This window comes from Scyliorhinus canicula, chromosome 6, assembly GCF_902713615.1.
Source record: "Scyliorhinus canicula chromosome 6, sScyCan1.1, whole genome shotgun sequence".
NCBI lineage: Eukaryota > Metazoa > Chordata > Chondrichthyes > Carcharhiniformes > Scyliorhinidae > Scyliorhinus > Scyliorhinus canicula.
In genome coordinates this window covers 12,864,960-12,888,054 of record NC_052151.1, presented here as the reverse complement: position 1 = coordinate 12,888,054, position 23,095 = coordinate 12,864,960, and the positions used below count along the sequence as shown (strand labels likewise).

At 45.6% G+C, this 23,095-nt stretch overlaps 1 protein-coding gene across 1 annotated transcript in view; it reads right to left on the bottom strand.

The window, feature by feature from the left end:
• Nucleotides 1–23,095, bottom strand: part of mia3 (MIA SH3 domain ER export factor 3) — a 198,645-nt gene that overhangs the window by 43,814 nt on the left and 131,736 nt on the right. The window contains exons 19-22 of the mRNA XM_038798968.1: nucleotides 20,557–20,658; nucleotides 8,498–8,558; nucleotides 3,727–3,762; nucleotides 154–221 (exon numbers count right to left, since the gene is read on the bottom strand). Coding sequence (XP_038654896.1) covers nucleotides 154–221; nucleotides 3,727–3,762; nucleotides 8,498–8,558; nucleotides 20,557–20,658 — 267 coding nt within the window. The remainder of the gene's footprint in view (nucleotides 1–153; nucleotides 222–3,726; nucleotides 3,763–8,497; nucleotides 8,559–20,556; nucleotides 20,659–23,095) is intronic.

Sequence of the window (23,095 nt, the reverse complement as noted above, 5' to 3'; positions counted from 1 at the left end):
ATACATAGATATTCGCTTATTCATCATGCTCGTGGTCTCATAGAATTCAGCCAGATAATACAGATCAGATAATACAGATATAACCTATCCTGCACAGATCGACGCTGAGGTGTAAATGAATCACTGGAGACAATTGCAAACAATATCACTTACTTTTGCCTCAAATTTGCAGTCTCCCTCTTTTCTTCAGTAAGTGTTCTTTCAGCTGAGCGTGCACTTAGCTGTTGGAGTACCAGAAATTTTGAATTAACATTTTTTTTTGGACTAAATATGATCAGTTTTTCAATTAGAAACTATATCTATATTATAACGGAAACTGCTTCTGTAAATTTGTAATGCTGTAACCACAGCCTCTTTCCCAAGGACACATAGTGGAAACTCCATTTGATCTCACTTGGTCTAAAGGCTGTAATGCAGAGCGACCTCTATGCTCCAAAGTAAGTTTTTCTATTTGGCTACAAATTATATTAAATCAAAGCATAAGCATAAGATAAAAAAGTGAAGGGAAAATGCATGACTAAAATTGGAACGGAATTATGTCTGCAGAATTCTGGCAATGCCCACTGAATCCGATCTCGGCAGTGTCAGGTGTTTGACAGAAAGTTACTGGCAGAGCGCTGGGATATTTTCCCAACACTTTTGAAAAGTGTAAGGCCTCAAAGTGGAAGGTAAAAGACAGGTAACGTATCTTTCATTTTCCCTACCAAACCCCAATGCCCATGACTAGATTATTTACTCGCTCCCATTTTATGTTTCAACTAAAGCAGAGCACAGTGTTAACAGGGTGTTCATAAAGGAGTAGGTGGAGAATATGGTGAATGGCAATTCAGTGCAAAGGTGGAAAGGAGTGCTCTTTTTACTTCGATGAATTTGTTCAAAATAAACAAGTGAATTAGTTCATAAAGTTCAAATTAAATATTTAAAGTGAGATTAGATAGAAATGTTAGTGCAGGTGTGTCACACCTGCAGCATGTGGGAGTTTATGCAGAACACAGTGATCCCAGGCAACCATATCTGCAACTTAAGAAACTTCAGCTCAGATTGCTGAGCTGCAATCCAGGATCCAGACATTGCAAGGCATCAGAGAGGGTGACGTAGTTACCTGAACTTCGACCCAGGAGGCAGTCAAATTCCTTAGGTTAGGTTATAGTTCTATAAATCAGGTTCGGTATTAAACATTTCATCACTGTCTTTGCATTCCAGTCCCTAGAAATCGCAGTACTTTCTTCGTGCACTTTATGGCTTTATTAGGGAAGCACGGTAGCATTGTGGATAGCACAATTGCTTCACAGCTCCAGGGTTCTATTCCGGCTTGGGTCACTGTCTGTGCGGAGTCTGCACATCCTCCCCGTGTCTGCGTGGGTTTCCTCCGGGTGCTCCGGTTTCCTCCCACAGTCCAAAGATGTGCAGGTTAGGTGGATTGGCCATGATAAATTTCCCTTAGTGTCCAAAATTGTTGGGTGGGGTTACTGGGTTATGGGGATAGGGTGGAGGTGTTGACCTTGGGTAGGGTGCTCTTTCCAAGAGCCGGTGCAGACTCGATGGGCCGAATGACCTCCTTCTGCACTGTAAATTCTATGATAATTATCCTGTGTTGCTACTTCTAACGATTTATATCTCAATATTGCCAGATCTCTGTTCCTGTCCCCACTTGGTTTCTTATCGACCAAAATAGACCACCTCACACTTTGCCATATTGAATTGAATTTATCATTAATCTGCCCACTTTCCAAACACATTTATGTCTCATGTTTGTATTCTGGTGCAGCCTTCCACTCCACAAAACGGCCCAACTTGATATTAGTTGAAAATGATCAACAGTGGTCCCAGCCCTCAGGGGTTTTTGCCACTCAAATATTTTGAATAATTCTATCATCTATTTTCTGGCAGAAAGTGGGAGCAGCCCAGCCGAAAATCATGGTTCTTGTTGGAACCAATGACACAGGCGAAGATCTTGCAATAGGTTTTTATGTCAGGCATTACAATGAAAATAAGAGAGACCTCAGGGTCTGCTTCCCGAGCAACATGCTAGAGAGAGCAAGGACAAAGATTAGGTCAGTCAATTTACAGCTGTAGTTGGAAGGAATTTACATTCACAGAACACGTCAGTAAATTCTGTTGCAAGGGAAGGCAATAACTTGAACTCAAAGGGCCGGACATCCATGCAGACAGGGGAAGCTGAGTAGAAGAATAATTCAAATCAATATCACCGACTAGTCATGGTCCAAAGCTAAAGAGAAAAAGGGCAAAAATGACCAAACCTGGAATAAAGCAGACGGCTTAGCTGAAAAAGGGAGAAAATACTGCCAGTGAAGAAAGGAAAAGAGGTTTTGAGGTGGTGAGGGACAAAAACATTACCAGCAGGGGAATGAAAAGATTCAAGTAGGAAACAGGTCAACATTCTAAAAAAAAATTGGGAGTCAACTTTGAGTGGCATCTTTATAAATGCTAAATATTTAAGAACATAAAAGTAAATCTTTAAGAACGGAAAGGGATTATACAATGGCTTGCAGATTGTATAAACGGAATATAAAATAATTAAATAAATCATTCTGTGAAAGTGTAACCACAAGGTAGAAAAAAAAAAGGGAAATTTCCAATTGCTTTTATAAACAGGGGCATAAAAGTACAAGAATAAAGATGCAAGATAAATGTATACAATTCAATGAATAGACAAAATATTACGGACAGTTTTAGGTTCCCCATTATAGAAAAAGATAATAAAGCTATAGAGTACAGTGAAGGTTCATCAAGAGGAGGCAAAGGACGGGGATCTACAGTTTTGAGGAAGTTCATGGGATACTCTAGTTTTCACTGGAGCAAGGAAAGTTGAGGGAATTTTTTTTTTAAAATATAAATTTAGAGTACCCAATTATTTTCTTTTTCCAATTAAGGGGCAATTTAGTGTGGCCAATCCACCTAACCTGCGCATTTTGGGTTGTGGGGGTGAAACCCACACAGACACAGGAGAATGTGCAAACTCCACACGGACAGTGACCCAGGGCCGGGATTCGAACCCGGGTCCTCAGTGCCGCAGTCCCAGTGCTATCCACTGCGCCACCGTGCTGCCCTAAGTTGAGGGAATTTAACTAAAGTTTTTAGATAGAAAAGTTTTGATGAAGTTGGAAAATACTCTATTTCCTCTGGATGAGGAAACATGAAGTTACACGTGTTACCACCAGCAGAAAGGAGGGGTTAAGGAGGAATTTATCTCCACAAATGGTTGCTGGAACATGAAATTCTTGGCCACAATTACTTGATGCTAAGACCATTTCATCTTGTAAGGAAAACTTAAATAAATATTTAACGCAGAGCATGGCAGAAATGATTTGCCAGATAACAGGATTAGACTTTCTGAGCAAATAAATGGTACTGACATGATGGACCAAATGGCATATTTTTATTCTATAAACGTCAAGTGAGAAATGAAGCACAGAAACTGTATTTAATAAAGGAAGAAAGAAAATGTTGGGGGGGGGGGGGGGGGAACACAGTAAAATTTATTAGTAAATGAATAAACACACATTTTCATAACATTGGTCATTAGAAAACACTAGACTGCAATTAAATGCTGTCCAAGTAGATGAACATCTCTTTAATCAAGCTGCTATTGCAGATTACTTATCCTTTTTGTGAGAAGAAAAAAAGATATAAACCGAAAACTGCAGATTAAATCTGCACACAATAGTTCTGATCTGGGCCAACAATTCAAACATCCAAACCTACCCAGTTTTCATGAGCCTTCTTCTCATGTGTGGCAATCTGCAAAATAAATGTATAAAATATCTTTTTAACAATGCAGTATTAATCTATGAAATATCCATTTGGGGTTCACAATAGAAGATTACATTGAAGGGGAGAAAAAATAATAGCAATGATTGTCCACTGCATTAGTGACTAATCAGTAAACCACCATCATTATATATCTAAACGATGCCTCAAGACTAAAAGGCACTATATCCATGTGAATAAATAAAAAGGAGGCCTTAGCTCAGCCCTTCCAAACGCACTGTTAGAGGATGTTGCATGTTTGCAAGTAATACTAATTCGGAGGGAGGGAAAAAACAATGTTAAAACCAAAAAGCAGTAGACGATTGAGAACCTCTCTGGGAAATTTGTTCCCAATGCAACATGCTCCCCAATTTCCTCAGAAAACCAGGTTTGTCTGACATAGAACATAGAACAGTACAGCACAGAACAGGCCCTTCGGCCCTCGATGTTGTGCCGAGCAATGATCACCCTACTTAAACCCACGTAACACGTATACCCGTAACCCAACAATCCCCCCATTAACCTTACACTACGGGCAATTTAGCATGGCCAATCCACCTAACCCGCACATCTTTGGACTGTGGGAGGAAACCGGAGCACCCGGAGGAAACCCACGCACACACGGGGAGGACGTGCAGACTCCACACAGACAGTGACCCAGCCGGGAATCGAACCTGGGACCCTGGAGCTGTGAAGCATTGATGCTAACCACCATGCTACCGTGAGGCCCCGTGAGACATAATTTGCCTTTCATAAATCCATGCTGGCTACTCTTCATTAAGTGGTAATTTTCAGACAATATCAGTTTATCCCATTTTTTTGATTACAAGAGGCTGGCATATTACCAGGATGAGGCTAACTAATATATAGTTATGTGGTTTATCTCTCTCCCTTTTTGGACAGATTTGCTACATTGACAATCGGCAGGTGCAACTTCTAGATCGGAGGGTGTTTAGATTGTGATAAGAACTTTGTTCTTTCCTCTCCAATTTTCCTCACATTCTAAGATAAATACCACTAACGCCCCAACTTTTCCCATTTGGAGTTCCCGTATTTTTTCCCTAATTCCACATTTCTGATTCTATGTCCATCTAACTGCTGCACTTTCATCTTCCATTTCCATCACCATGTTCTTCTGTGAGCAAAAAGGCAATGCATTTTTTAAATGTTTTCATTATCCAAACATACTTTATAACATTTTCTTTTACACCCTGAATTGGATCAAACTTAACTATTTTTTGTACTTTTAAGTATTTATTAAATCTTTACCATTTCCCTTTATATCAAAGGAATTCTGCTGTCCTTTCCTGGCCTGGCCTACATGTGACTCCAGACTCCCAGCAATGTGGCTGACTCTTAAATGCCCTCTGAAATGGCCAGCAAGCCACTCAGTTGTCTCAAACCACAACAAAGTTTAAAAAATGGAATGAATCCAGGAGCACCACACAGCATCGACCGAGGCAATGGAAACAATAACAGCAAACCCAGCCCTGTTGACCCTCCAAAGTCCTCCTTACTAACATCTGTTGGCTTGTGTCAGAATTGAGAGCTATCCCAGACTATTCAAGCAACAGCCTAACATAGTCACACTCACAGAATCATATCTTGCAAAGTCCCAAGCACCATCACTGCCGTTCCAGAGGGTGACCTGTCAGGAAAGAAGTGCCCTGGGAGTTCTCAACATTGACTCTGGACCCCATGAAGTTTCATGCCATCAGGTCAAACTTGGGCAAGGAATCCTGCATGTAGAACAATGCTTGGTTGTACCATAGGTGGCAAAAGCACAGAATGCACCCAGGACTTCAACGTCCAGAGTGGCTCAGCAGCACCATTACTGGCTTAGTCCTAAAGGACGTAGCTGCTAAATTTGGTCTGCAACAGGTGGAGAGGGAACCAACAAAAGGGGAAAACCTACTTGACTACATCCGCAGCAATCTACCTGCCATAAATTTATCTGTCCACGACAGTAGGGTGTGTGAAGACAACGTTCATACCCTTTGTCACTTTGTGGGGCACTATCACTGTGGTAAATGGAACAGGTTTCAAATCCAGTTTAAAAATAAGGATAAAAACACTTTAAGATGGAGATGAAAAGCAATTGTCCTTTCTGAGTCGGAGTATTTAGAACTCTCTCCCTTAAAAGGCAGTGGTACAAAATTCTTGAATATTTTTAAGGCAGTGCTCAATAGATTCTTGATTAAGAAAGGGGTGAAATGTATCGGGGGTAGGCAGGAACGTGGGGTTGAGATTACAATCAGTTCAGCCATGATCTTACTGAATGGCGGGGCAGACTCCGGGAACTACCATTTACAACGCAAAATTTGGAGTATGGTGAAATACTCTCCACTTGCCTGGGTGAGTATAGCTTCATTAACACTCAGAAGCTTATCATCCAGGACAAAGCAGCCCATCTAAATTTCACCCCCTCCACCACCAACGCAGTTTATACAATATACAAGATGCATTGCAGCAACATCTCGACTTCTTTAGCAGCACCTTCCAAGCCCATGACCCGCACCAACTAGAAGGACAAGAGCAGCATATGGATGGGAACATTACCACCTGCAAGTTCCCCTCCAAGCCACATGCCATCCGACTTGGGACAATATTTGCAGATGATACTAAGATTGGTGGAGTTGCAGATAGCGAGGAGGACTGTCAGAGAATACAACAAAATATAGATAGATTGGAGAGTTGGGCAGAAAAATGGCAGATGGAGTTCAATCCAGGCAAATGTGAGGTGATGCATTTTGGAAGATCAAATTCAAGAGCGGACTATATGGTCAATGGAAGGGTCTTGGGGAAATTGATGTGCAGAGAGATCTGGGAGCTCAGGTCCATTGTACCCTGAAGGTGGCAACGCAGGTTGATAGAGTGGTCAAGAAGGCATACAGCATGCTTGCCTACATCGGACGGGGTATTGAGTACAAGAGTTGGCAGGTCATGTTACAGTTGTATAGGACTTTGGTTCGGCCACATTTGGAATACTGCGTGCAGTTCTGGTCGCCACATTACCAGAAGGATGTGGATGCCTTGGAGAGGGTGCAGAGGAGGTTCACCAGGATGTTGCCTGGTATGGAGGTGCTAGCTATAAGGTTGAGTAGATTAGGATTGTTTTCGTCGGAAAGACGGAGGTTATGGGGGGACCTGATTGAGGTCTACAAAATTATGAGAGGTATGGACAGGGTGGACAGCAACAAGCTTTTCCCAAGAGTGGGGGTGTCAGTTACAAGGGGTCATGATTTCAAGGTGAGAGGGGGAAAGTTTAAGGGAGATGTGCGTGGAAAGTTTTTTACGCAGGGGGATGGTGGGTGCCTGGAACGCTTTACCAGCGGAGGTGGTAGAGGCGGGCACGATAGCATCATTTAAGAAGCATCTGGACAGGTATATGAATGGGCGGGAACAGAGGGAAGTAGACCTTGGAAAATAGGAGACAGGTTTAGATAAAGGATCTGGATCGGCGCAGGCTGGGAGGGCCGAAGGGCCTGTTCCTGTGCTGTAATTTTCTTTGTTCTTTTATTACCTTTCTTTCACTGTTGCTGGATCAAAATCCTGGAATTCCCTTCCTAACAGCACCGAGTGGTATTTATGCTACATGGACTACTGCAGTTCAAGATTCTCAAGGACAATTTAGCCTAGCCACTGATGCTCACTTCCTATGAAATAGTTTTTACAACTTTCGCAGACATCCAGTCTTTCTTCAATAATAACTGGAGTTTATATAGCACTCAATTTGCTAATCAGAAATGTAAGAGAAAAAAAGTGTATATCGAGCAAGGAGGAGCTATTAGGAGGCGTAACCAAAGTCTTGATTGAAAAGTTTGCTCTTTAAGGAGGGGTAGGAAGAGTTGGAGGTGAAGAAGCAGAGTGGTTTAGGAAGGGAATTCCACAGCACGGAACTTTGACCACTTTTGTTTTTAGTAATTTGTTGGATTGGAGTGCTGCTGGCTAGGCCAGCATGTGTGATGGCAAATGCACAAAGTCAGAATCAGAGGAACGTAATGTTTCAGGTCGGTTGTGTGGATGAGGCCGTAGCACTGAAGGTTATAGGGTTACAGAGGAACAAGGTCATCGTGGATTTAAACAGGGAAGTTGAGAATTTCAAATGAGGCACCAGGAGGCCAGCAGCCACTGTAACCCAGAAAAGGAACTTGGTGTGTGAGGAAGGGAAGCAGATCTTTTTTTTTAAATTTAGAATTCCCAATTATTTTTTCTCCAATTAAGGGGCAATTTAGCGTGGCCAATTCAGCTAACCAGCACATCTTTGGGTTGTGGGGGTGAGACCCACGCAGACATTGGGAGAATGTGCAAACTCCACACAGACAGTGACCCAGGGCCGGGATTCGAACATGGGTACACAGCGCCGCAGTCCCAGTACTAACCACTGCACCACACGCCACCCTTCAGATCTTCAGCAATTAACAGAGGATGGAAGATAGAAGACTGACCAGGGCAGCACTGGAATAGCCGAGCGACAAAGGCATAGATTTCTATCTTTTTCATGCACTCTATATTCAAACTCGATCTGCTCTGTATTCAACTTGATCTGCTCTTGTGTTATGACCTCTGGATTCATCAGTACTGTGGCTGTGTTATGAAAGTGCAGGTTTGGGGCCAGGAGTCACCAACTTAAGGTTAGAAATGAAAAGCAAAATCTATCCTCTTCCCAGATTCCTCAAAGACTCAATGCTATCATTGAGATTTAGAGAACATCCTTCCCAGTTACCTGATTTTTGAATGATCTCTCAGTCTTCTGCAGTTCTCCTTCCATTTCCTGAATTCTTTGCCTATTGAGGCAAAAAGAAAGACTATTAGCAAAACAAAAGGAATTCTTCCAGCTTACGCAAGGACCATGACTTAGAAAATATACCAGAAAAAAACTACGGTGGTTTTGGAAGGAGTACAGGTGTATGAAAAGCTACAAGGTACAGAGAGAATGGCCGTGTACAAAAGTTGCTGAGAGATTAATGAAGTGAAAGTTATCCATCATATTTGGAGAATAAGGTTTAATTAACAGACCACACAAGTGAAATATCATGTCTAATTTTGGGCATGAATGTACAAAAGAAGCAATAAGACTCCAAGAGGTGGAAGGGACCCAGTCCAGGAGACAACAACTTTATACAACATTCTTAATGTAGTTAGATGACCAAAATATGACTCCGAGCCACATGAGATATTTGGGAAGATGACCAAAAGCTTGGTCAAAGCTGTAGCCCTTAAAAGGAGGAGAGGCTCAAAGAGGTGGAGAGGCTCAAGGAAGGAATCGGAGTTTACAGTCATGGCAGCTGGAAGCATGGCCACTAAGGGTAGAGTGATTAAAATCAACAATGAGTAAAAGACCAGAGTTGGAAGATCACAGAGATCTCAGGGATGTGGGGTTGGAGGAGGTTAGATAGTGAATCGTAAGGTCATGAAGGAGTTTGCAAATCATGGAGAATTTTAAAATCAAGCTGCTGATTAATAAGGAGTCAATCAAAGTCATTGAGCACTGGGGTCATAGGTAAATGAGCCTTGGTTCGAGGTAGGATACAGACAGCATCTGTAGAAGACGGTGGAAGACCTGGCAGAACCTATCCCCGGTACCAAGGATCTGAAATGAGGAAAGGTTGCAGAAACTTGGGCTGATGACTCACAGTAGAGCTCAGAGGTGTACAGTATTGCAACGGTACACAAAATGGTGATTTTAGTGCTTCATTCTAAACTAAACTGGATGCGCCAGGATTCAAACTTTCACATGGAGCAGCCCGCACGTGGAATGGATTTCCAGATTGTGTAGTGGGAATAAATTCAGAATCAAGACAGATCGTATTGGGCGAGAGATAAAGGGAGCAGGTGGTTTTACGTGGATGGATGAAGTAAGATGAATCAAATAACTTCCCTCATCAGTGCTGACCCTGCAATTACCCTCCCACCATGCACAAATTATAACAGATTCAGTAGAATTTAGACGAGTGGGGGGGGACCTAATTGAAACATGTAAAATTCAGACAGGGCTGGGCAGACTGGATGGAGGGATGTTGTTTCTTCTGGCTGTGAGGACTAGAACAAGAGGTCACAGTCTCAGAATGCGGGGTAGGTCATTTAGGACTGATGTGTGAGGAACTTCTTCACTCAGAGGGTGGTGAACCTGTGGAATTCTCTACCACAGAGTCTGTGGAGATCAAGTCACAGAATATATTTAAGAAGCAAATAGGAGACTTCCGGTGGTGGCCATGGAGGAGTAAGTCGCGCATTCGGTAGCTCCCGTCTGGAACGGACTCTCGGACCTTTTTTCAGGAGTTTTCACGGACTTTTTGGGACAGATTGGTGAAACGAGCATTGCCAAAAAGGATTGCCTCTCTGTTGTATGGATAGCTGGACCAGGAGTGGCCGGGTGAAGCGTTTAAGTCCCAGCAGACAGAAGTGTGCGGAGCGGGCGCCGAGGCACAGCATGGCGGCCGGTATAGACCAGGGTGCATGGGCGCAGTGGTCACAGGAACAAAAGGAGTTCCTTAGGGGCTGCTTTGCTGATCTTAAAAAGGACATGCTGGCCCCGATGAAGGCATCAATAGATCAAATGATCGCAACTCAGGCGACACAAGGGAAAGCAATAAAGGAGATGGAGAAAACGCTATCCAATCACGAGGTTGAGTTTGTCGTACTGGCCCTTAAGGTGGAGGCGCAGGATGATCTCCACAAGAAGTGGCATGAGAAGCTGGAGGACCTAGAAAACAGGTCCAGGAGGCAGAACTTGAGAGTTGTGGGTCTCCTCGAAGGTGTGGAGGGGTCGGATATGGGAGCATGTGTGTCCAAAATGCTGGAGACGCTGGGGACGGGAGTATTCCCTCGACCCCTGGAGCTGTATGGGGTGCACAGAGCCCTCGCGAGAAAGCCCAAAGCGAATGAACAGCCGAGGGCCTTGGTGGTGAGATTTCATCGCATATCGGACAGAGGCTGGTTTAGGGGCTGGTTTAGCTTACTCGGCTAAATCGCTGGCTTTTAAAGCAGACCAAGCAGGCCAGCAGCACAGTTCGATTCCCGTACCAGCCTCCCCGGACAGGCGCCGGAATGTGGCGACTAGGGGCTTTTCACAGTAACTTCATTGAAGCCGGTCAACTTGTCTTGCGGTGGTCAAAAAAAGAACGGAGCAGCAGGTGGGAGAACAGCGTGATACGCATCTACCAGGACCTGGGTGGGGAGCTGGCCAAGAGATGTGCTGGATTCAACTGGGTGAAGGCGACCCTCTTCAGCAAGGGCGTGAAATTTGGGATGCTACACCCAGCGAGGCTATGGGTCACGTACAAGGAACGGCATCACTATTTTGAGACACCTGACGAGGCGTGGGCATTTGTCAAAGAAGAAAAGCTGGACTCGAATTAAAGGACAGTTAAGCTTTGGTGGAATGCGGTGGTGGGGCTGGGTAACACGGTACCGTTTTAATATAAGATTGTATACAATGTTGGGTGTGTGTAAGGGCTGTGGCGGTGGCTGGAGGGTGCTGTGTTTTCGGCAAAGTTGAGATACAGAGGGGGGAGGGGGCCCTGTACTTAGTGCGATTTTTCAGGAAGTTGGAGCCTTGGTTCAATAAGTGTCTCCTCACGGGGCAATGTTAGTGTCTTTTGTTTGTTTTTCTTTTGGTATTACTATTTACTCTCTGGGGCTGGAGAGGTAGCTAAAATGGTTTATTCATGCAGGGAGAGCGGTCCGGACAATGAGGCGACAGTCTGATCAGTGCCGGGGCGGGAGCTACCGGGGTCAGCATGGGTCAGCTGACTCTCGGGAGCGTAGTGGGGGGTGAGCAAGTGCTTAGCTGGTGCTTGACTGGGGTGTTTCGGGTCACGGGGCTATTTGGGGGGGGGGGGGGGGGGGGGGGGGGGGGGGGGGGGGGGTGCTGCTATGCTGACTGAGGATTGAGGGTCGGGGGCTCCCTGTGGGGGCGATCGAAGAAGCAAGGGCTCGAGGTTGGCCAAAAAATGGTGATGGCTAGTCAGCGGCGGGGCGGGGGCTCCAGGCTGATCACGTGGAATGTGAGGGGTTTGAATGAGCCGGTCAAAAGAGCGCGCGTGTTCACGCATTTAAAGGGGTTAAAGGCAGACGTAGCAATTCTTCAGGAGACACATTTGAAGCTCGCAGATCACACGAGATTGAGAAAGGGTTGGGTAGGCCAGGTGTTTCATTCAAGGCTGGATTCAAAGACCAGGGGGTAGCAATGCTGATCCGTAAGGGTGTGGCATTCGAGGCTGGGAGAATTGTGGCAGATGAGGGGGGCAGGTATATAATGGTGAGTGGAAAGTGGGATGGGGGGGTCCGGGTGGTGTTTGTGAACATCTACGCTCCGAAATGGGATGATGTGTAATTTATGAGACGCATAGTAGGCAAAATCCCAGACTTAAGAGTCACACAACCTGATCATGGGGGGAGACTTTAACACAGTCATTGACCCCAAACTGGACTGGTCAAAGTCCAGGACAGGGAAACGACCGGCAGCAGGTAAGGAACTGAAGGGTTTTATGGAGCAAATGGGGGCAGGTGGATCCCTGGAGGTTTGCACGGCCGAGAGCGAAGGAGTTCTCTTTTTTTCTCCCACGTTCATAAGGTTTACTCCCGCATAGATTTCTTTGTCTTGAGCAGGGCGTTAATCCCAAAGGTGGCGGGGACAGAATACTCAGCAATCACAGTCTCGGACCATGCCCCGCACTGGGTGGGCCTGCGGCTTAGTGAGGAGAGAGGGCAGCGCCCGCTCTGGAGACTGGATGTGGGGCTGCTGGTGGACGAAAAGGTTTGCGGGTGGATGAACAGGAACATCCAGGATTACCTGGAAACAAACGATACGGGTGAGGTAGCAGCGGCAACGGTCTGGGAGGCTCTGTAGGCAGTTGTCAGAGGGGAGCTCATCTCAATTCGATCCCACAGGGAAAAGAGAGAAAGAGCAGAGTGGGAGAAACCGGTGGAGGAGATACTCCGAGTGGACAGGAGATACCCGGAGGCCCCCGAGACGGGGCTACTGAGGGAGCGGCGGAGTCTGCAGGCGGAGTTTGAACTGTTGACCACAGGGTAAGCGGTAGCCCAGCTGAGGAAGGCAAGGAGGGCGGTCGATGAGTATGGGGAGAAAGCGAGCAGAATGCTGGCACACCAACTGCGAAAGAGGGAGGCAGCCAGGGAAATCGGGGGAGTAAAGAATAAGGAGGGTAACACGGTCTTGGATCCGGGAGGGGGGGTGAATGAAGTCTTCAAGGAGTTCTATAGTAAACTATACGAGTAGGAACCCCCGGCAGGAGCGGAAGGGATGAGGCAATTTTTGGACCAGTTGAGGTTTCCAACGGTGGAAAAGGACCTGGTGGAGGGGCTGGAGGCACCAATTGAATTGGAGGAGATTGTCAAGGGTATAGAGGGCATGCAATCGGGTAAAGCCCCGGGGCCAGACAGTTACCAGGGAGAATTTTATGAGAAATTTTCAGAAATACTGAGCCCACTCCTGATGAGGACCTTCAATGAGGCTAGAGAGAAAGGAACCCCCCCCCCCCCCCCCCAAACAATGTCACAGGCTTTGATCTCACTCATTCTTAAACGAGAGACGACCCGGAACAATGCGGGTCATACAGGCCGATTTCGCTCTTAAACGTGGATGTCAAATTGCTAGCTAAGATTCTGGCCACAAGAATTGAGGATTGCGTCACAGGGGTGATAGATGAAGACGAGGCTGGGTTTGTTAAAGGCAGACAACTTAATACCAATGTTTGGAGACTTTTGAATATTATTATGATGCCCTCAGAAGGAGGGGAGGCGGAGGTAGTAACACGATGGATGCAGAGAAAGCCTTTGACCGGGTGGAGTGGGAGTACCTGTGGGAAACGCTGGGGAGGTTCGAGTTTGGTATGGGGGTTATTGGCTGGGTGAAATTGTTCTACCAGGCACCTGTAGCAAGTGTATGTACAAACCGGCTGAGGTCGGGGTACTCCAAGCTTCACCGGAGAACGAGGCAGGGGTGTCCCCTCTCTCCGTTACTATTTGCCCTAGCTATAGAATCGCTAGCTATGGCGCTGAGAGCCTCGAGGAACTGGCGGGGACTGGTTCGGGGGGGTGGGAGGGGGTGGAACATCAGGTCTCCCTATACGCGGATGATTTGCTCCTGTACATTTCGGACCCTGTGGAGGAGATGGGGAGGTTCTGCGGATCCTGAGGGATTTTGATAGTTTTTCAGGGTACAAACTGAACATGGGAAAGAGTGAGTTGTTTGTGATCCAGACCAAGGGGCAGGAGGAGACTGAAATAGCTGCCGCTCAGGAGGGTAGAGAAAAGTTTTCATTACCTGGGTATACAGGTGGCCAGGAAATAGGATGCCCCGCACAGGCTCAACCTGACCCGGTTGGTTGAGCAAATGGAGGGGACTTTAAAAGGTGGGACATGCTCCCGCTGTCACTGGCAGGGAGGGTGCAGACCGTGAAAATGACGGTCCTCCCCAGATTTTTGTTCGTCTTTCAGTGCCTCCCTATCTTTATCACTAAGACCTTTTTTAAGCGGGTGAGTAGGATCATTTTGGGCTTTGTCTAGGCGAATAAGACCCCACGAGTAAGGAGGTTGCTGCTGGAGGCAGCGTCATGTAAAGGTACTAGTCTGGGAGCTTTGATAATGGCTCCTCTGCCGTACTCGCCGACCTGCTCCACAAGTCCGGTGGTGGTGGCGACACTGAGGATCTGGGGGCAGTGGAGGAGGTACAAGAAGGTGGAGGGAGCGTCGATCTGGACCCTGATATGTAACAACCACAGGTTTGTCCCAGGTAAGATGGATGGTGGGTTCCAGTGCTGGCAGAGGGCAGGCATCAGAAGAATGGGGGATCTGTTCATAGACAGAAGCTTTCCCAGTTTGAAGGCGCTAGAGGACAAATTTAATCTGTCGCCAGAAAATGCTTCTGAATATCTGCAAGTACAAGCCTTCCTGAAAAAACAGATAGTGGCCTTTCCGACGCTGCCGCCACTGAGGATACAGGACAGGGTGGTCTCCGGCACCTGGGTGGGGAAGGGGAGGGTGTCGGATATCTACCAGGAACTACAGGAGGCGGAGGAAACCCTGGTGGAGGAGCTCAAGGGCAAGTGGGAGGAGGAGCTAGGTGAGGAGTTGGAAGCGGGTCTGTGGACAGAGGTCCTGGGCAGGGTTAATGCCTCCTCATCATGTGCCAGGCTCAGTCTAATTCAATTTAAGGTGATCCACCGGGCACACATTACAGCAGCGAGAATGAGCAAGTTGTTTGGGGTAGAAGACAGGTGTACGAGGTGCAAGGGCAGCCCAGCAAACCATCTCCACATGTTTTGGGCATGCCCGGAGCTTAGAGAGTTCTGGCAGGGATTCGCACGGGCAATGTCCAAGGTGCTTAACACACAGGTGGTGCCGAGTCCAGAGATAGCGATCTTTGGAGTGTGAGAAGACCCGGGAGTTCAGGGGGCGAAAGAGACCGACGTCTTGGCTTTTGCCTCCCTAGTAGCCCAGAGACGGATTTTATTAATGTGGAGGGACTCAAAGCCCCCCCCAAGTAGAGACTTGGGTTAACGACATGGCCGGGTTTCTTAGCCTTGAGAAAATAAAGTTTGCCTGAACAGGGTCTACGCTAGGGTTCTCTTGGAGATGGCAGCTGTTCGTCGACTTGCTCGGGGAAAATTTAAATGTCAGCAGCAGCAGCAATCCGTGGGGGGAGGGGGTGAGTGCTTCAATGGGATGGTGTGGGAAGACTGGGTCGCGTGGGGTAATGTCTATTTAATTGTTATTGAATATTCTCTTTTTGCACTATGTTAATGTTCACTCTAGTTTGTTTTTGTTTATTTATTATTGTTACTACTGTTCTATTATGAAAAATTCTGCAAAACCTTAATAAAATATTTAAAGAGAGAAGAGGCAAATAGAAAGATTTCTGGGCTCTAGTGTCAAGGGGTATGGGGAGAGTGCTGGAGTATGGCATTGAGTTAAAGGACCAGCCATTATCATGCTAAATGTCGAAGCAGGCTCGAAGGGCCAAATAGCCTACACCTGAACCTACTTTCTACATATCTAATGTTTCCAAGGTATTGTTGCGAAATTTGCTGATGACACTAAGATAGGCAGGTTGTAGAAGAGGAAATAAGGGTTAATGCCTCCTCTTCATGTGCCAGGCTCAGTCTAATTCAATTTAAGGTGGTCCACCAGGCACACGAGGGCAGCGAGAATATGCAGGTTTTTTGGGGTAGAAGACAGGTGTACGAGGTGCAAGGGCAGCCCCAGGATAGTGATAGGCTCCGCCAGTGGGCAAAGATCTGCGACATGAAGTATAATGTGGAAAAATTTGAACTTATTTATTTGGCAGGAATAATAAAAAAGTACATGATCTAAACAATGGGAGATTGCAGAGGGATCTGGGTATCAGGGTACATGAACGGCAGAAGGTTAGGATACAGGATCAGCAAATGATGAGGCAAGCTAATGGAATATTATCGTTTAACGGGAGGGAAATTTAATTCAAAAGGGGTTATGCTGCTGTTATACAGGGCATTGGTGAGGACACGCCTGGAATACTGTGTACAGTATTGGTCTCCTTATTTAAGGGAAGATGTAAATGTATTGGAAGCAGGTCGAGAAGGCTTACCAAACTAATTCCTGAAATAGATGGGTTGTGTATGAGGAAAGATTGGATAGGCTAGGCTCGTGTCCACTGGTGTTTTGATGAGTGAGAGATGACTTGATTGAAACATACAAGATCCTTCAGCATCTTGACAGTTGGCGGATAAAGGATGCTTCCTCTGAATCTAGTACTATGGCCCACTGCTTCAAAATACGGGGTTGCCCATTTAACACAGAGGTGAGAATTTATTTCTCTCAGAGGGTCATGAGTCTTTGGAGCTCTCTTTCTCAAAAGATGGTGGAAGTAAAGTCTTTGAATATCTTTATGACAGAGGTGGATAGATTCTTGATAAACAAGGTATTAAAACTTATCCGGGGTTGGCAGTCTTAAGAGTCATAGAGAAAGAGGCCCTTCAGCCCATCGTGTCTGCTGGCTATCAAGCACCTAACTAGTTTAGTCCCATTTTCCAGCACTTGGTCCGTAGCTTTGTCTGCTATGGCATTTCAAGTGCTGATCTAAATGCTTCTAGTGAGGATACCCGCCTCTACTACCCTTTCAGGCAGAGAGTTCCAGATTGCTACTACCCACTGGATCAAAATGTTTTTTTATCAAATCCCCTCTAAATCTCCAGCCCCTTACCTTCAGGCTATGCCCTCTGGTTATCAACCTGTCCTGCTGCTTTCAGGGATCTTGGAATTGCACCCAAGGTCCCTCAGGTCTCTATACTTCTTAGGGTCCTATCATTCATTGGGTATGCCCTTGCATTGTTAGTCCTCCCAAAATGCACCACCTCACTTTTCAGGGACAAATTCCATTACCCGAGGGCAGCACGGTGGTACAGTGGGTTAGCCCTGCTGCCTCACGGCGCCGAGGTCCCAGGTTCGATCCTGGCTCTGGGTCACTGTCCATGTGGAGTTTGCACATTCTCCCCATGTTTGCATGGGTTTCGCCCCCACAACCCAAAGATGTACAGGCTAGGTGGATTGGCCACGCTAAATTGCTCCTTAATTGGAAAAAATTAATTTACAGTGCAGAAGGTACACTACAAACAAGCAAGGGACTAGCACCGCTCCCCGTGGAACACCAGTTCGCAGGCTTCCAGTTACAAATAACATTCGATCATCACCCTCTGTCTCCTGCCACTAAGCCAATTTTTGATCCAATTTGCCAAATTACCCTGGATCCCAAGGGCCCTTACCTTCAAGATTGATCTCCCATGCAGGACCTTGTCAAAAGCGTTACTGAAGTCCATGTAGACTACATTGCCCATGCTGTCCAAAAAGCTGAGGTGGGTTTACTGGGTTGTGGGGATAGGGTGGAGGCGCGGGCTTAGGTGGGTTGGTCTTTCCGGTGTGGACTTGATGGGCCGAATGGCCTCCTTCTGCACTGTAAATTCCATGTCTATAACTGCACAGCCCTCATCTACACACCGTCACCCCCTCTGAAAACTCAATCAAACTTATAATAGCTGATCTACCCCTGACAAAGCTTAGAACATACAATGCAGGAGGCCGCCATTCGGCCCATCGAGTCTGCACCGACCTATTTAACCCTCTCTTCCACCCAATCCCCGTAACCCAATAACCCCTCCTTTGGTCACTAAGGGCAATTTATCATGGCCAATCCACCTAACCTGCACGTATTTGGACTGTTGGAGGAAACCCACGCAGACACGGAGAGAACGTGCAAATTCCGCAGAGTGACCCAGCGGGGAATCGAATCTGGGACCTTGGCGCTGTGACGCCAAAGTGCTAATCACTTGTGCTACCATGCTGCCCAAGCTGTGTTGACTACCCTTGATTAATCCTGGCTTCTCCAAGCGGACATTAATTCTGTCCCTCAAGAGTTTCTTCCAATTATTTCCTTACCACTCATGTTAAGACTCACTGGCCTGTAATTATCTGGTTCTTCCCTACTTCCCTTCTTGAATAATGTGGACAATTGTGATGTTATCCACTTTGGCAGCAAAAGCATTAGCGGTCCTCCAGTCCTCTGGCACCTCCCTTGTGGCCAGAGAGGATTTGAAAATTAGCATCAGAGTCTCTTCAATTTCCTCCCTTGCCTCACATAGCATCTTAGATATATCTCATCTTATTTAATGGCAGAGCAGGCTCGAGGGGACAAGTGGTCTACCCCTGCTCCTAATTCATTCTGTTTATAATCATAGAACAGAATCATAGAATCCTTACAAGTGCAGAAGGAGGCCTTTTGGCCCATCGAGTATGCACTGACCCTCTGAAAGGGCACTCCACCCAAGCCCACTTCCTCACCCTTTCCCAATAACCACTTAACCTAACCTATACATCCCTGGACACAAAGAGGCAATTTAGCTTGGCCAATCCACCTGACCTGCACATCTTTGGACCGTGGGAGGAAACTGGAGCACACAGAAGAAACCCACGCAGACACAGGGAGAAAATGCAAACTCCACACAGACAGGCACCCGAGGTTGGAATTGAACCCGGGTGCTAACCACTGTACCTCAAAAATGGGTGTTAGAACATAGAACATACAGTGCAGAAGGAGGCCATTCGGCCCATCAAGTCTGTACCTACCGACATTAAGCCCTTACTTCCACCCTATCCCCGTAACCCAATAACCCCTCCTAATCTTTTTGGACACTAAGGGCAATTTAGCATGGCCAATCCACCTAACCTGCACATCTTTTGGCTGTGCATAAAATAGCTATTATGTTTCCCATTTTACAACAATGACTACACTTGGTATTTAATTGGCTGTAAGCACATTGCAATGTTCCACGATCAGGGGTGGTATTAGATGACACAAATCTGGGTGGGGTGAGCTGAGCTACGAGGAGGATGCAGAGATGCTTCAGTGTGATTTGGACAAGTTGAGTGAGTGGGAAAATGCATAGCAGATGCAGCATAATGTGGACAAATGTGAGGTTATCCATTTTGACAGCAAAAACAGGAAGGCAGATTATCTAAATGGCTATGGATTGAGAGGGGGAAATGTGCAATGAGACCTGAGTATCCTTGTACACCAGTCACTGAAGGTAAGAATGCAGGTTCAGCAGGCGGTAAAGTAAACAAATGGTATGTTGGCCTTCATAACGAGAGGATTAGAGGACAGGAGCAGGAATGTCTTACTGCAATTATACAGGGCCTTGGTGAGGCCACACCTGGAATACTGTGTGCAGTTTTGGTCTCCGTTTCTGAGGAAGGCAACAACAGTTTGCCAGACTGATTCCTGGGATGGCAGGACTGACATTTAAGGAGAGATTGAGTCGTTTAGGATTGTATTCGCTGGAATTCAGATGAATGCGGAGGATGGGGCATGTGGAAATTGGGGGATCTCGTGGTAAAATTCTTTTTTTTTTATACATAAAGTATTTTTATTGGTTTTGCATTTATAATGTAATAACATTGCAAAGCACATCATACAGTAATAACAAGATATTTAGAGAGTGGGTATTGAAGCAGAAAGAAAATTAAAAAATAGGAATATAAACAGGTATGTATACAATGATAATGTGTGTACAGATGCAGGGGCCCTCAGCTTTTACATGTTATATCCTGGCATTAAAACATACCAGGGATGTGTTGGTGCTACCTGGATACCTTGTTGTGAAACCTCTATAATTCTAACAGAACTCAACAGGGTAGATGCAAGAAGTATGTTCCCAATGACGGGGGAGTCCAAAACCAGAAGTCACAGTCTGAGGAGATAGGGTGGACCATTTAGGACTGAGATGAGGTGCCTTCACCCAGAGTGGCGAGGCTGTGGAATTCACTACCACAGAAAGCAGTTGAGGCTAAAACATTGTATGTTTTCACGAAGGAGTTAGATATTGCTCTTGGGGCTAAAGGGCTCAAAGGACATTGTGTGTAGGGGAGGGGGAGAGAGAGAGTGAGCCCGAGAAAACAGGCTATTGAGTTGGGTGAACAGCCATGATCATAATGAATGGTACAGCAGACTCGAGGGGCCAAATTAAATGAAATGAAAATTGCTTATTGTCACAAGTAGGCTTCAATGAAGTTACTGTGGAAAGCCCCTAGTCGCCACATTCCGGCGCCTGTTCGGGGAGGCTGGTACGGGAATTGAACCGTGCTGTTGGCCTGCCTGGGTCTGCTTTCAAAGCCAGTGATTTAGCCCAGTGTGCTAAACCAGCCCCAAATGGCCTCTTCCTGCTCCTATTGTTTGTGTTTCTATAGTACTATGGGATGCCCCAATAATGTGAAAAGAGTGAAACTCACTTGTACATCTTCACTTCCTCAACAGCCTGGAGTGCTTTTTCATCAGCCACAGACAGTTTCAGTTCCTTCTCTTGACGCTGACACTCTTCTTGGGTCAGCTTCCTACAAAAGGGAAAAAGTAAAATCGCCAAACCAGTAAACCCAAGTTGGAACCTGCTGTAACAAGGGCAGTAGACCATCACTGATTCTAAACAGTTTCTCACATTATTAATTATTAGCAAATCATCAGTAGCCTCCATCAACAGAACGCCTCAGAATCAACAAAAGAAAACAAGTCAGAGTTCAGTATGAACTAATCTTACAAGGAAGTACTTATAAATTCTAATTTTTCTTTTCTGTCTGAATTTTGTTGCCTTTCTTTTCCTATACTTTTTTTACCCTGTCCTTTCTCTGGCTCTGCTCCAATTATGGCAATCTGTGAGTTTGCCCTTCTTTCTGTGTTATATATGTCCTAATGCTTAGAGTCGCCAGGTATCAAATGATACCACCGCAAGTTTCAATCGGCTATTGATCAAAGAGCCAAACCCCAGTTAGTTAGTTCAAGGTCAAGAGTACTTTATTTACACACAATTGATCATGCAACATAAACACTAGTAGTTAACTACACCTATCGACTAAGACAACCTGTACTTAACTTCAGGCACCCGGCTTAGGCCAGAGAAACAGTGGCCACTGTTCGATTCTGGATCTATCGAGTCCGAAGGAGTAACTGCTGCTCAGCTAGGCTCATCTGTCTGGTAGCGAGCGTTGAACTTGGACTTGCTTCTGGTGTTGCTGCAATTGGAGATGGCCGTGACCGGGGTACCAGGTCCAAGAGTGGACAAACATGTGGCGGACTCTTCTTCTTATACTTGGGGGTTTTTGCGCTCTTTTGGGCGGTCCTTCAGTCTGGGCCCCACTAATTGGGTGATCCCTGATCACTCAATCCCTAACCAATAAGTGGGCGGGGATCTGGATGGCTGGGCGTGTCCCAAGCGGTCACTGACCCCGTTGTTTGTGTTTCCCTTGAGCAGGGAGCTGAAATGTCTGGGACTGTACCGGTTGCTCGAGTACCAGTCCTTTGTTTTGGTGAAGGTGGGCCATCAAATGCTAATCAGCCCCATTAAAATGCTAATTGGTCGGAGTTTCGATACCGTCTGGACTTCTTGCTTGCAAATATGCATTTCAGGCTCTGAGCCTGTCTGAGTCTTGGCTTGTCCATTTTACCCACTAGGCTTTGAGAGTTTCTCTGTACCTAGTTGTAAGTGGCCATCCCAGATGGCTACAATTTTAAAAACGAAACCCCTTAATTTGCCAGATGGGTACAACAAAAAGCCATTAAGGACAGATACTCAATGCCAGGGGAGTGTGAAAGGCTCCATCTTCCATTTGTCAAGTAGATGTACTTTTAAGAAATGGGTGTTTATCAAATAGCTGCAGTGATGTCAATGTGTGGATGGAGCAGGGCTCTGCTCTGCTTTTTACTTTGTTTTGTGCTGAAAACTGGTTTTGGCTCTGTGTTTAGTTTGTTTTCAGTTCGAGAGCTGCATGTGAACCAAGCAGATGTGTGTATTGATCTTTCTCTCTACAAGCTAAAGAATGTCTTCAGCTCATTGATGATTTCAAAGTAATACCTGTTTCTGTAGAGAATTTAAACCTGCTGCCTTTGTAAAAAGGGTTTAACTTATGGATGTTGTTGGGAAAGGTATTTGGAGTTACCTATAGAATATTGTATTTGGGAAAGTATCAGTGTTTATAGTTGATAAGATGTTTACTGGTGTGTGTTTATAAAGTGTTAACTGAATTCATAGAATATACATTGTTTTGTTTTAAAAATACTTAGATCTCTGTTGCATCACACCTGTAACGTGGGCCCTTGTGCTCCCCATAACCACAATCTATTTAAAGTTGTGGGTCAGGTTAACTACATTATATACTTTGGGGTTCTCTAAACCCTGCTCCATAATACATTGGTTCAAAAGTTTGAGATGAGACATCTAAAAACAAACTGCAATACATATGGACTAATAGAACTCCTCTGGAAGATATCACCAACTGAGTATTATGGGACTGTTTAACCGAACAGGAGAGAAAGACCAAGATACCGTACTGAAACAGACTGCAAAAGCTGCTTGCGCTCTCTCTCACCCGGATTTACAAAGTAATCATCCTGAGAAAAGAAATTTACTGCAAACCAAGATCTTTTGGGACTAAAATGTGGAAAATCTGCTCCATTCAACCAACCCAGAAAGACAACTAAACAAAATGGCCACAACATGGAATCAGTGCATTGCGACCAGCAAAAGAACAGCTAACTGTACATGCCTTGTTTTTTCTTCTCCGCGAACTATAAAAGATCCTTACTGTACCCTCTTATTCTCACATCTGTACTTGTGCATGCGCGAGCCGAAGGAATGTGTCTGACTTGTGAATGGTAAATTGCGATTTACCTAGTTTTCTTTCAAATTCAGGAAATAGTTTCAATAAACCTACCTTGTTCTGTTGTGTTTAACCCAAGAAAACCTGTCTAGTTCTTTACAATCTACAAGCGTAAACAGTG